Below are 11,021 nucleotides of genomic sequence, written 5' to 3' on the forward strand. Positions count from 1 at the left end.
CAGGACTGCATGTGGCAGCACGGTGAGGACCCAGGCCTCAAGGGCACAGCCTTCCCAGCAGAGTGGCGGCCTCCTTTCCTCCCACCCACTGACTGTTTCACCTCCTACGGGAGGATCACCCAATGACCAATTAACCGCCCTGTGTTCTCTCTGGCCAGGGCAGGGCAGAGAACAAAACACCTGCCCTCTCTTGGGGTGAGAACTCCCCACAGAGGTGAGGGAAGACCCCGAGGGCCGGGCAGCCCAGCCAGCCCCCCAGGATGGCATTTAGGATCTGATATCCCTGTACTTCCCTCCTGTCTGAGCTTTGGTGTTTGCTTTGTTTTCCTCTAGTTTTCTAGCAAAGGTTTCTTTTGAAAAGCTTCAACTTTGTCTCCCACGAGAGAAGGAGAAGTGGGGGATGCTGGGGGTGTGGCCTGGAGGGGGGATTCAGCCAGCCTGCCCCCTCCCTGCCAGGAGCTTCAGGAGAAAAAGTCTGAAACAGCTGTGGGTTTGGGGGCTCCCAGAAGCCGCCAGCCTCTCCCTCCCAGGCAGCTGCCCGCCCTGCGGCCCTTGGTGACTTACACTTGGCGTCTTGGTCGACTCAGGAGGAGAGGTGGAAGGAAGGTAGGGCGGCCTTTTTTGGGCTTTAACGTGCACTCGGATCACCTGCGATCTTATTAAAGGGCAGATTTCAATTCAGCAAGGATCTGCCCCCTCCCTACCTAAGACGTGCTGAATTGAAATCTGCCCTTTAATAAGAGGCAGTGATGCCACCTTCCTGATCACCCCCAGGTGAGGCCAGTGTTGCTGTGAGTCAAGGCCCTTCATGGCACAGAAAGCAGCGGACCTCAGCCTGAGCGCCCTGCTGACACCGGGCAGTGAGCGCTCTCTCCGCCTTGGCTCAGCACCTCCTCTGTGCCTCTTCCATCAATGAGCGCGCGCACACACACACACACACACACACGTGTTCACTCACTGTCCCACTCGCCTTGGAGCTTCCAGAGGCATGAACTCTATCCTACGCACCTTTGGAAACCTACACACGACCTGACACAAACATTCACGAAAGAGCACGTAGGTGGCTCTCAGAAAACTGCCCACATCCCTAAAGGAATCTCAGCTGGGGGAGCCCTGGACCCCAGCAAAGCACCAGGGAGAGACTGGCGGCTGCTTCAGAGTCCCTGCGTCTGTGACCATTCGGTTCCAAACTCTCTTGTTCCCCAAGGAAGGGGTCCCAGGAGGCTGCGAAGAAGGTTGCAGGGAAAGGGTGTCCCCAGGTGTGAGGCAGGAACAGGGACAGCAGTGTCTGCGGTGGGAGAGCTGCTCAGGCCCAGAAGAGCCCAACAGAAGCCCTGGTTCTGGCCCCAGTGTCCTGCGTGATTCCGAACAGGACCTCCTGGTGGCACCCCATGATCTGGAGCCCCACCCACCTTGTCCTGCCTGTGCCAACGTTCTGCCCACCCCACCCTCACCCATGCCGGCACCCTTGCCCGGTGGTAGCACCCCCTCTTCCCACCCGCCCGCCCCTGGCCTGGCAGAGCCCCACCCAGCTGTGCGCCCAGGACAGAGACGGTCCCGGCCCCTCCAGCCCCATCTCCCCACATGAATACAATCTGGAAAGCTTGCCAAGAGTAGATTCTTTATTAATTTCTCTTTTTTCTTTTTAAAAAAGTATTCCTTCAGTATAAAAAATAAATATTTTAAATATGACATTGAATAAATAAAAATAATCTGTCAGTATGAAACATTCCCACAGGGTACATTCATCAAAGAGGAATTTGTCCCCCAAGGCCAAGTCCTTTCCAGTAGAAAGGAAGGAGGGAAACACGGAAGGATGCACGGAGCTAGCAGTGTGGATGGGAGTGACGCCCAGGTACTGGGTGTGGGTGAGGGACAGGCAGGGGGGTGGAGCGGGGTGGCAATCTGGAAGTAAGAGCATCTGTACCATCTGAAGGGAAATTAACCTCTCACTTGGTTCTGGCCTCCAGCCCCACACGCTATGTCTATTCTGGAGAGCCAGCGAGGCAGAGCTGGACTGCTTCTATCGGGGAGACATCCCCAAGGAGGGGACAAGGAGAGGGGGAGAAGGACGAGGAGGAGGAGAGACAAATAAATAGTGGTGCTTTCTCGTTTAAAAATTTTTTAAATAAATAAGGTCCCCAATACCCCTCCTTCGATAAACTGCAAAAGGACTGTCCTAACCCCTCCTCTCCTGCCGGCCTCTCCCTCCTCCTCAAGCTGGGGCCGTGACCCAGGATGCAGGTGTGGGTCAAAACCAGATAAAGGAGGAAGTGGACAGCTTCCTGCCCTGCAAAGCTTTTTTCCACACAAAGGCTCCAAAATTCAGAGATGCTGTGCAAAGTGGGTGCCCATCTGCCAGACAGGTTCTACAAAGAGCACTGAGGATGAGGGTGAGGGGCAGAGCCGGGGCTGCGCCTGGGGGAGGAGAATCGCTTGGTCCCCGAGCCTCAGAGGCTGCCCAGGTGGGCCTGGCACGGGGAGTCTGCGTCCACGGGGTGATGAGATGAAGGGAGACCAGCCGGCTCCAAGCCTTCCAAGCCACGTTCACTGAAGGAGCAGAGCGACGGGGGACAGCAGGCTGAGATCCTGGACAAGGCTGAGCGTGACCCTCAGTGTCTTAACCCTCAGTTAAGACAGTGTTGGAAAACGTAACCATCGTGGTCTCCTCCACCACCCGCCACAAAACAGTCTTGCCAACGGGACGGACAACTCCCACCTCCAGCCCCCGACCCCAGGCCTCAGGGCCTGCCTGCTGCCTTGCCCACCTGCCCTCCGATGGCCACGGGTAAAGTGCTCGGAGGAGGCAGAGGGGAGCAAAGTGAGTGCAAAGCACCAAAATCGTGCTGGCTGAACGGCTAGGCTCGCTGCCCGCTCAGGGTTTGAGAAGACGCCAGAACCCTGCTCTTAGCAGCTGCCCCAGCTCTGGGCCCTCCTCCCCTGCTCCCAGACTGGAGGGCGTTTCTCCACTAGCCTGGCCCCAGCACAAAGGAAAGGATCAGGTTCCCTGCCTGGGAGCCCAGACATGGGTGGGGGTGTGGGGAGAGGTGGGGCAGGAGGGACCACAGCTTCCTGGTCTGCATCCCAGGGCCTCCTCGTCCTCCCCTCCAGAGCAGGGGCCTCCTCCCTGGGCCGTCCAGCTTCCTGAGGTCCAGCCAGGTCCTCTCGCCCTCTGTGGGTGTTCAGGCCACCCGAGAAGGCACTTCCCCGCTGGGTGCTGGTCAGGACTGTTCCAGGGCCCCTAGACTGCTAGTCTAGAGGCAGCGTGAGGACAAGGAAACAGCAGCAGGTGGGCCACCAGGGCTGCCTTGCTCACTGCTCCAGGGGTGCCATCTCCATGGTGAATGTTGCCTCCAACAGCACAATTCCAGGGGGCGCCAGACAACACAGTGTTGAATGGGCCCCTTGGAGCCAAGCAACATGGTGGCCCTGGGAAAAGGCCCCTTGGCCGCTCCACAGACTGGCCCAGCCTGCCTTGCAGCCAGGGTCCTGATAGCCCCAGAGCCAGTTACCGTTAGGGTAGGGGTTGGAGCTGGGTCCCCCTTCCCCTCCCAGACTGACCAGTTCTCTCAGCTCCTGACCCTTCTCTGAGCCTCACCCGTAAGGCTTATCCCACTTGTAACATCTTCGACTTCCAGACCAGGCCCTGCTAAGGCCAGGCCCCGGCTCCTGCAGAAGGAGCCATCATATTATTTCTGTTGGAGAGGGAGCAGGGAAAGGGGAATTAACTTTGCTATTTAAAGCACCAATAAGTTAATATAAATAGGGCATCAAAATAAATAGACAATCATGCTGGGTCAGACACACAGCACCCTTGGATCTCAGGCTTCCTGAGACCCTGACCTCAACTTCTGCTGTCCCCTTGCTTCAGGGACCAGCGATGGCCTCTGGTGCCCCTCAAGTACCTTTGTGTGACCTCACGGGGCCTCCGTGGGCCTCAGATGTGAGCTGCCACTCTGAACTCCTCCATCCATCCCTCCCTTACAGACCCTTTGCCCACAAGACTCTGGGTCCCCTCAGAACCTCCTCACCTGACTTTGCAACCCGTCCACCTCCCCACACCCCGCCTCCAGGTCCAGCCACCAGACCCCAGCCATCCGGGACAGCAGGACAGACTGCGGGCTCAAGGAAGAGCCCGTCGAGACTTTCAAGGGCCTCTCTTCCTTCCCAGGCCTGAAGGTGGCCTCTCTGCCTCCCCAGGAGCCTGAAGGCCAGCGACCTCCTTCTGGAACCTTCCACCTGGCAGTCCTAGGCCTGAGCTCTCCAATCACACCCAAGACAAGGTAGCATCTCAAACCAGAGCTCCCTTTCTAGCCTTCCACTCAACATACTTGTAGGGGCCAAGGATCCTTCAGGATCCCAGCCCCTCTGGGCTGCCTGAGTTCCAACCAGACCTTTCAAGGTCTACCAAAGGGGCAGCGAAGGCACTGATAGTCGTCATTCTGCTGGGGGCCAGGCAATGCCCCCGACCCCTGCTGTCTTGCCCCGTGGTCAGGGTCGCCGGAGGCAACTTGTGTGGTTTGCTCACGAAGACCCCGGCTGAGGGGACGAGAAGGGGCCGAAATCCAGCCCGACACCGGGTGCCTGGCCGCAGTCTCCCAGAAGAAGGGGCGCCTTCTTCTAGTTGGTGCCATATATAGGTTCTCCCTCTGGGAGTTTTGGCTCTGCTTGGCTTCATCACAGCCCACCCCGGAGGGGAGTAGACTGGCCAGGAACCCCTCGGGGTCTGCGAGCAGCCCCCACTTGGCGTTGGCACTGCTCTGGGCCCCGGCCACAGTTTGAGAGCCACCTAAGTCTAAGATCTCAGGTCACTGTGCGCTGTGAGACCTCCCATCTAGAAGGCCTGGGCCACCACAGCGATGACCTGCTTATACTTCCCCAGGAGCTGACAGCCGAGCTTCTTCTTCTGGAAGACGTCCTTGCCTGAGGTGTCCGGGCCGTAGGCCACATCCACGTGGGCCACGTGGTACTTGCTGCACAGGCGGCAGAGCACGTTGCTGAGGAGGCCCCGCATGACGTCCGCCGTGGCGTTCAGCTTGCTGTGCAGGCTGTGGGCGCTGGGATTGAGGACCTTCTGGTCCCGCGTGATGTTGCCCAGGGAGGCGCCCAGGTATGCGATGATGCGGTACAGCTCCACCAGCCGGGCCCTCTCCGTGCCATTGGCGTGGAAGGGTGGGAAGTCGGTCACATTGGGGCTGCACAGCTTGTCCAGGTTGTTGGGGAACGGCTCCCCCTGGGCCGTGTACTGAGGAGCAGAGGGGCGGAGGGGAGGTGACATGGGAGTCAGGGACGGGTGTTCCAGCCCTGCCACCAAGCCTCTGGGTCAGCTCTTGGGCTTCAGTCCCCCCACCCCAAACACAGTGGCATGAGGACCCAATCACTTGCCCTATAGGCATCTCAGGACTGTCCTGAGAGCCTGAAGTAATTGTGGGTGTGGATTCCCTTGGTAAAGCACCCAGGCCTATACCATGCAAGGAATTATCCTCCTCATCACAATCATCAGGACCACATGGGGACAGAAAGGAAAACACCGAGTCTCACCTCCAACGTGTGCACCACACACACTTGCCCTTTCACCCACTGCACTCACCCTCTTCCTGGGCAGCTCTGCACCCCTGTCACCCACAACCTGCCGTCTCTCCCAACAGCACCTCCCCGTCCACCTCACCGCCTCCTTCTCTGTCTCTCATCAGCCTCTCCCTCCACAAGGTGGAGGAATCCCAAGGCTAGAAGTGCCAGGCACCCCCTTCTCCAGGCAGCTCTGCCCCTATCTAACTGGGCAGCCTAGGAAAGTGGCGGAGCCTGGGCCAGGGGGTGGGGAGGAAGCTGAGGGAGTCTGGGTGTGGTGGGACCAGTCCCCCTCCCTTCCCTTCCCTGACCAGCCCCTCCAGCCCAGGTCCCTGCAGCAAAGCCCAGCCCCTCCCTCCCTCCTTCCTTGGCACCCTGGGGGGAGACTTACATAGAGAATAAAGAGGGCTTTGGCACTGCTGTTGAGCTGCGTCAGCTGGTTCTTGATCTGGTTCATGAGGTTGCTGTGACATGGGTGGCGTGTGGCACAGGTGGCGTTGACAGGGGTGATGGGAAGAGGGCTCCCCGCTCCGTGTTTCCAGTGCAGAACCAGCAGCAGGGGCACAACTCCTGGGAACAGGCAGGAGGGAGCCATGAGCAGGGAGGTGGGGGGGTGGGCAAGGGGTCTCATGGTAGAGGATGCTCCTCGTCTCCCTCGGGGACACCAGTGTCCCCTCTCAGTGTCCAGCTCTCTCTTCGCCCAGCATGGCTATTTCTTACTTTCACGATGTCACCAAATCTGCTTCTCTGTCCCCCTCTCCCCAGAGCTCTAACCCTCTGTCTCTGCTTCTCTCCCATCTATCACTCCCTGCTCTCTCCTGACAGGAGCAAGGGGGCAGGACGTGAGCTGTTTCTGCCAGTTGGAAGCTGGGTCCAGGGTGACACCATCCTGGCCTCTGGCTGGAGGGTACCACGCCCCAGCCCCAGCAGGTCTCAAGGAAAAGAGCAGCCCCTGCCTCTCCACCCCCCACCATGGTCCAGATTCCTGAGTGTTACTTCACGCTTCAGTCTCCCCAAGTGGGCTTCTTAGGGGACCATGGGGAGAGGGGGGGTTTCTGCTGACCCTCATCTCCCAAACCTGTCACATGATTTTGGCTCACTGGGCCCTTTGTCCCCTAATTCTGTGGTTATCCTTCTCCAAATGTGGCCACTCCCCTATCTAGGACCCTCAACTCCACCCCAATCCTGCAGTTCTGCCCCCACCCCCATTCCCAAGTCATTCTTCAAAACTTCCTATCCCACTCTGTACTGCTCCTGGCCTCCATGCCCTCCCACTCCTGTCTACTGGTCCTTGCCCCAGGTTGTGGGTTAGGACAAGGAGAATCCTGGGGTCCCTCAGTCCCCCAGAGCCTTCGGGAGGGAAAAGGAATGGTGCAACCAGGAAAGAAAAAAGGGAAAATGTCGCACACAGCCAGGTGGGCGGGGGAGGAAGGAAAGTGAAAGGTGACAGGAGAGCTGAGAGCTGTCCGGGCCTGTCCAGGATCGCCCCTCCCCCCCCCCAGGGTGCCTGCTTCCCGCCTCCCACCCCCCCGCCCCTTGCTTTCCAGGTGACCCAAGCCTCAAGGGTTGGGGTCGGTGGACCTGTGAGGCTGGAGAACCGATGAGGTTGGGGGAAAGGGTGGAGCGCAGGAGCCGATTCCCCTCCTGGGACAGTGGCAGCCTCAAGTTCACTTCTGGGTCCCCTGTGCCTCCCAGCATCCCCCGGCAGTGCTGAGGCCCCCGGATGGCTGGGGGGCCCCCACACCCCAGGCTCACCTAGCACAGACCACAGCTTTCCAGACACTAGCAGATGGAGGCGGCACCTGCTCCTGTCCCGGGCCGGAGTTTGCAAGCTGCTCAGAGGCCGGCGCCCCTCCCAGGGAGCAGCCCGGGACGCGGTTGGAAAAGAGAAAGCGGAAAGACAGATAGAAAGAAAGAAAGAAAGAAAAAGAAAGAAAGAAAGAGGGAGGGTGAGTCCCGAAGAAAGTTGAGCGGGAAGAGCAGCAGGGAGAGCCGGCGGAGCGAGAAGGAGGAGGAGAAGGAGGAGGAGGAGGAGGAAGGCTGCGGCGCACCCTCCCTTGCCCGCCAACCTGCGGGCCCCAAGGCGGGCTGGGCGCGCGGTGCCGGGACCATGTGCCTGCTCTCGCTCCCGGCCGCCACCCAGCGCCTCCGGCGGCCCGGCGGGCTGCGCGGGCGCCCCAAGTGTCCGTGTGTTTGCGGCGAGTGGGTGTCCCGCTCACGATCGCCAAGTGCCCCAAGTTGCCGCTGCGCCCGTGTCGGGGCGCGGAAGCCGGCGCGGGGCGGGTGGATTTACCTGCCGCCAAGACCTTCATTATGGGCTGGACTCCAGAGGGCCTTGGAGGAGACCTTAGATGCCTGCAGTTTTCAGAGGTTCATGCTCAAATGGGGAATTTGCCCGATTTATATACTGGAGCCTGTGTTGTAAGACAGAGAGAGAAACAGCTATATTTAGCAGGGATCCCCGTCCAGGAAGTTGTTTGAGGTGCATCATAGGAAATTATGAATGGAAGAAAGTGAGAGTGAAGGGGGGGCAGTGAGGGGGGAGAGTGGCGAGAGCAGACTTTTTCCCTCTTCTAAGAATTTGATTGATAAAATTATAATGAACTCTTCAACAAAACACCCTGCGGTTTTCCTGCGTGGCTTGCCCTGGGAGTTGTTTGAAGATGGGGAGGGGGAGGAGGGTCCCCGAGTCATCGGGGTCCCTGGGCAGTGGGTACCCCAGACAGCCCTGACTCACCTGGGCTTGGGGAGGTGGCTTGAAACTAGGCAAGCAGACGGAGGCTGCCACCTGCGGCCCCCTGGTCAGGGGGTTTGGGGGTCAGTGGGGAGGAGGCAGGCTGGGGCTTGGCTGAGAAGGAGGTTCCAGGAAGAGGGGCTGGGGCCCTGGTGTGGACTTTAGACGGTAAAAAAGCGAAACTGAACGTGGGCGCTGGAAGCCACCGCAGAGGTGGCCTCCTCCAACCTGCCCGCTGCCACCAGGCAAAGTGGGGCCCCCAAGGGGACAGGTTGTCCAGGGTCCCACAAGGTCAGGCCTCCTGACTGCCATCAGCAAGCCTGCATTGATGACCACAGGTACCTGTGGGGCTGAGGAGGGGGCTGGGAAGATGGGAAGTGAGGGGTTACTGTGACTCCCTTCTTTGGGGAGAGCCTGGGGAGGAGATTCTGGGAAGGTGTGATGTGTCTGGCGTTTACCTAAACTCTTTGCACCCTTCAGGGGAGGGTGGTCCAGCATTTCCATTTTGAAAGGACATTTGAAGCAGAGACTTAAGGAGGCTGAGCCAATCGGAGCCAGGTTTGCTCCTCAGGACGCAGAGGGATGGCTGAGGAGAACAGAAAATGTCTTGGAGGGCCCTTGGGGCTCAGCATCAGAGAATGATTATGGCCCCCAAAAGGTGCTTCTGGAGTCTCTTAGGCAGGGTCACAAATTCTGGTGTCTATCGTGGCCAGGTAGATTCATAAATGAGTAAGGAGGGGCAGGAAGGAATGGTGAGGACTAGGGCAAAATGACCACAGCAACTCCTCCCTGGCAAAAAGCATTCAAAACAAAACACAAGAGGTGGGGGAGTGCTGGTCAGACACATCTGGGGCTATGTGGTCCCACAAGTTGCCAGGGGTGTCCCCACTGCAGCCCTCCCACCTGACCCTGACCAGAGAACGAGGCAGGAGAGTTGGTTCTCCAAGGCCAGGGAGCCCTGCAGCCTTTCCCTGGCCCCTGATTCCCTCTGCCCACCCCCTCAGCCATCCTCCATGCCCCCAACTCCCGCCTCTTGCCACATCCCGGAGGACCTGCCCAGCGTCGTTCGTTCTTCCCTCTTCGTGCCAGGACGAGCCCTCCTGCTGCCGCCGTGCCCCCTCCCCCCCACGCACGCCCTGCCCTCTCCAGGCTGCTTCCTCCCCGCTCTCCCAGCTGGGCCTCGGCTGTGGGGCGATAAAACTGCCCATCCCAGCGGGCGCTTCCCAGCAGGGAGGAGGCTGGTAGAGCCCACACTGGCTTTCCTTCCTCCTCCCGGCCGCTCCACACCTGGTGTCTTCCTTGGGGGCCATGGAAGGCCCCACCTGGCACTTGCCCCTCTCATGCACCTGCTCTGGGGTCTGTGTATGCCCCTAGGAGGTCCAGCCACCCCAGCCTGTCTCAGGCAGCCCCACACCCCAGGACATCCCAGGTCACCTCCCTCTCATAATCCCCCAGACCCAGTCTCTCCTGCAGGAGGGCCTGAGCACTCGGGGAGCATGAACTCTGGATCAGCTTCCAGACCCACACCCCACATCTCCCGGACCCCTGTCGTCTGACTCATCCTGACTCTTCTGATGTGGACCCCAAATCCATTTGACCAGGGCCCCACAGAGGCCCCATCTATGGATCCCCTGTTCCCCCGCCCAAGTATCTCACTGGGTGCCCTGATTCTCCTGGAGGCCGCCTCTTCGTCCCACTGCCCTCCTGCCACGGTTCCTCCCCTGCATCACTCCCAGTGGACTCGCCGGGTCTTGCACTGTTCTCTGGCTGCCCAGACCCTTCCTCAGCCCTATAAAACTCCCCCAAATGCCATGTAATCTCAGCCCCACCCCACAGGAAACAGGAAGTGGGGCGGAGTCTAGAAGACACTTCACCCTCGCCCTGACTGGCCCCCCTCCCCTGCCTCAGTTTCCCGTCTCACGGTACCTGACTTGGTCTGTGCTCCCCAAGTGTTCTGGGCCCCTCGGCACCCCAGGCCCAGCCTCCCTCTCCTGTCCATGTCCAGCCACCACCTGCACCGGGCCTCTCGGGGGCAGGCCGGGCAGGGTCTTGGAGCCGCAGACCCGTGAGCCGCCTGCAACGTGGCCTCGGTCCCCGGGAATCGGCTGCCCAGGCGGCGCTCCAGGCCAGCTTTGGTCTCCTGGAGTTTGTTTTCTTCCTTCCCTCTCTACGCTGCTATGTGTGTGTGTGTGTTTTCCCCAGCTTCCTCACGGAAGGCATCCTCCCTTCTTGGCTGCCTGCTCCCAGGGTCGTGACCCCAGGCCCCACCCTGGAGTGGCAGCCCCAGCCCGGCCCCTTCCAGCTGTGACTTCATCCCCAGCCTGTCCTGCTTCTGCACACTGGGCCTGCTGGGGATTTGACCGGCCTCGGGGTGAGGGGGACAGTTGGGGCCCACATAGGGCACCCTCAGCCTGGGCGGGGGGCGGCCAGGCCAGGGCTGGGGGTGCTCCTCCAGGCGGCTATGCCATCCACCTGCTCACCTCCAGGAAGTGAGTCCAGGGCCGGCCTGGGGCCTCCCCAGGGCCCCTGAGGGCTCTTTCTCTCCCACTCACTTTGGCGCATGTGGCCATTCAGTCCCTCCTTTTCTTCTGATTCTCACTCGCCATCCACAAGTCTCTCTTAGAATGTCAGGTGGGGAAGCTGAGGCTCAGAGAGGTGAAGACACTTGCCCAGGGCAGCACAGAGAGTTAACAAGAGAATGAGGCCTGGACCCCCGGCC

The 11,021-nt window shown here is 60.0% G+C and overlaps 1 protein-coding gene across 2 annotated transcripts; it reads right to left on the bottom strand.

The window, feature by feature from the left end:
* Positions 1-1,601: 1,601 nt before the first annotated feature.
* LIF (LIF interleukin 6 family cytokine) lies at positions 1,602-10,398 on the bottom strand. Of its 2 annotated transcripts, XM_057527307.1 has the most exons (4): positions 10,229-10,398; positions 7,862-7,982; positions 5,960-6,138; positions 1,602-5,245 (listed from the first exon to the last, which is right to left on the bottom strand). In XM_057527307.1, exons 2-4 carry the CDS (start codon positions 7,878-7,880, stop codon positions 4,835-4,837), a joined length of 609 nt encoding a protein of 202 aa, XP_057383290.1. In that variant the 5' UTR covers positions 7,881-7,982; positions 10,229-10,398; the 3' UTR covers positions 1,602-4,834. The 2 variants fall into 2 exon arrangements, with proteins under 2 accessions (XP_057383290.1, XP_007170766.2); XM_007170704.2 differs by lacking the exon at positions 10,229-10,398 and having other exon boundaries at positions 7,862-8,001.
* Positions 10,399-11,021: the final 623 nt, after the last annotated feature.

Source organism: Balaenoptera acutorostrata, chromosome 13 (genome assembly GCF_949987535.1).
Source record: "Balaenoptera acutorostrata chromosome 13, mBalAcu1.1, whole genome shotgun sequence".
Lineage (NCBI taxonomy): Eukaryota > Metazoa > Chordata > Mammalia > Artiodactyla > Balaenopteridae > Balaenoptera > Balaenoptera acutorostrata.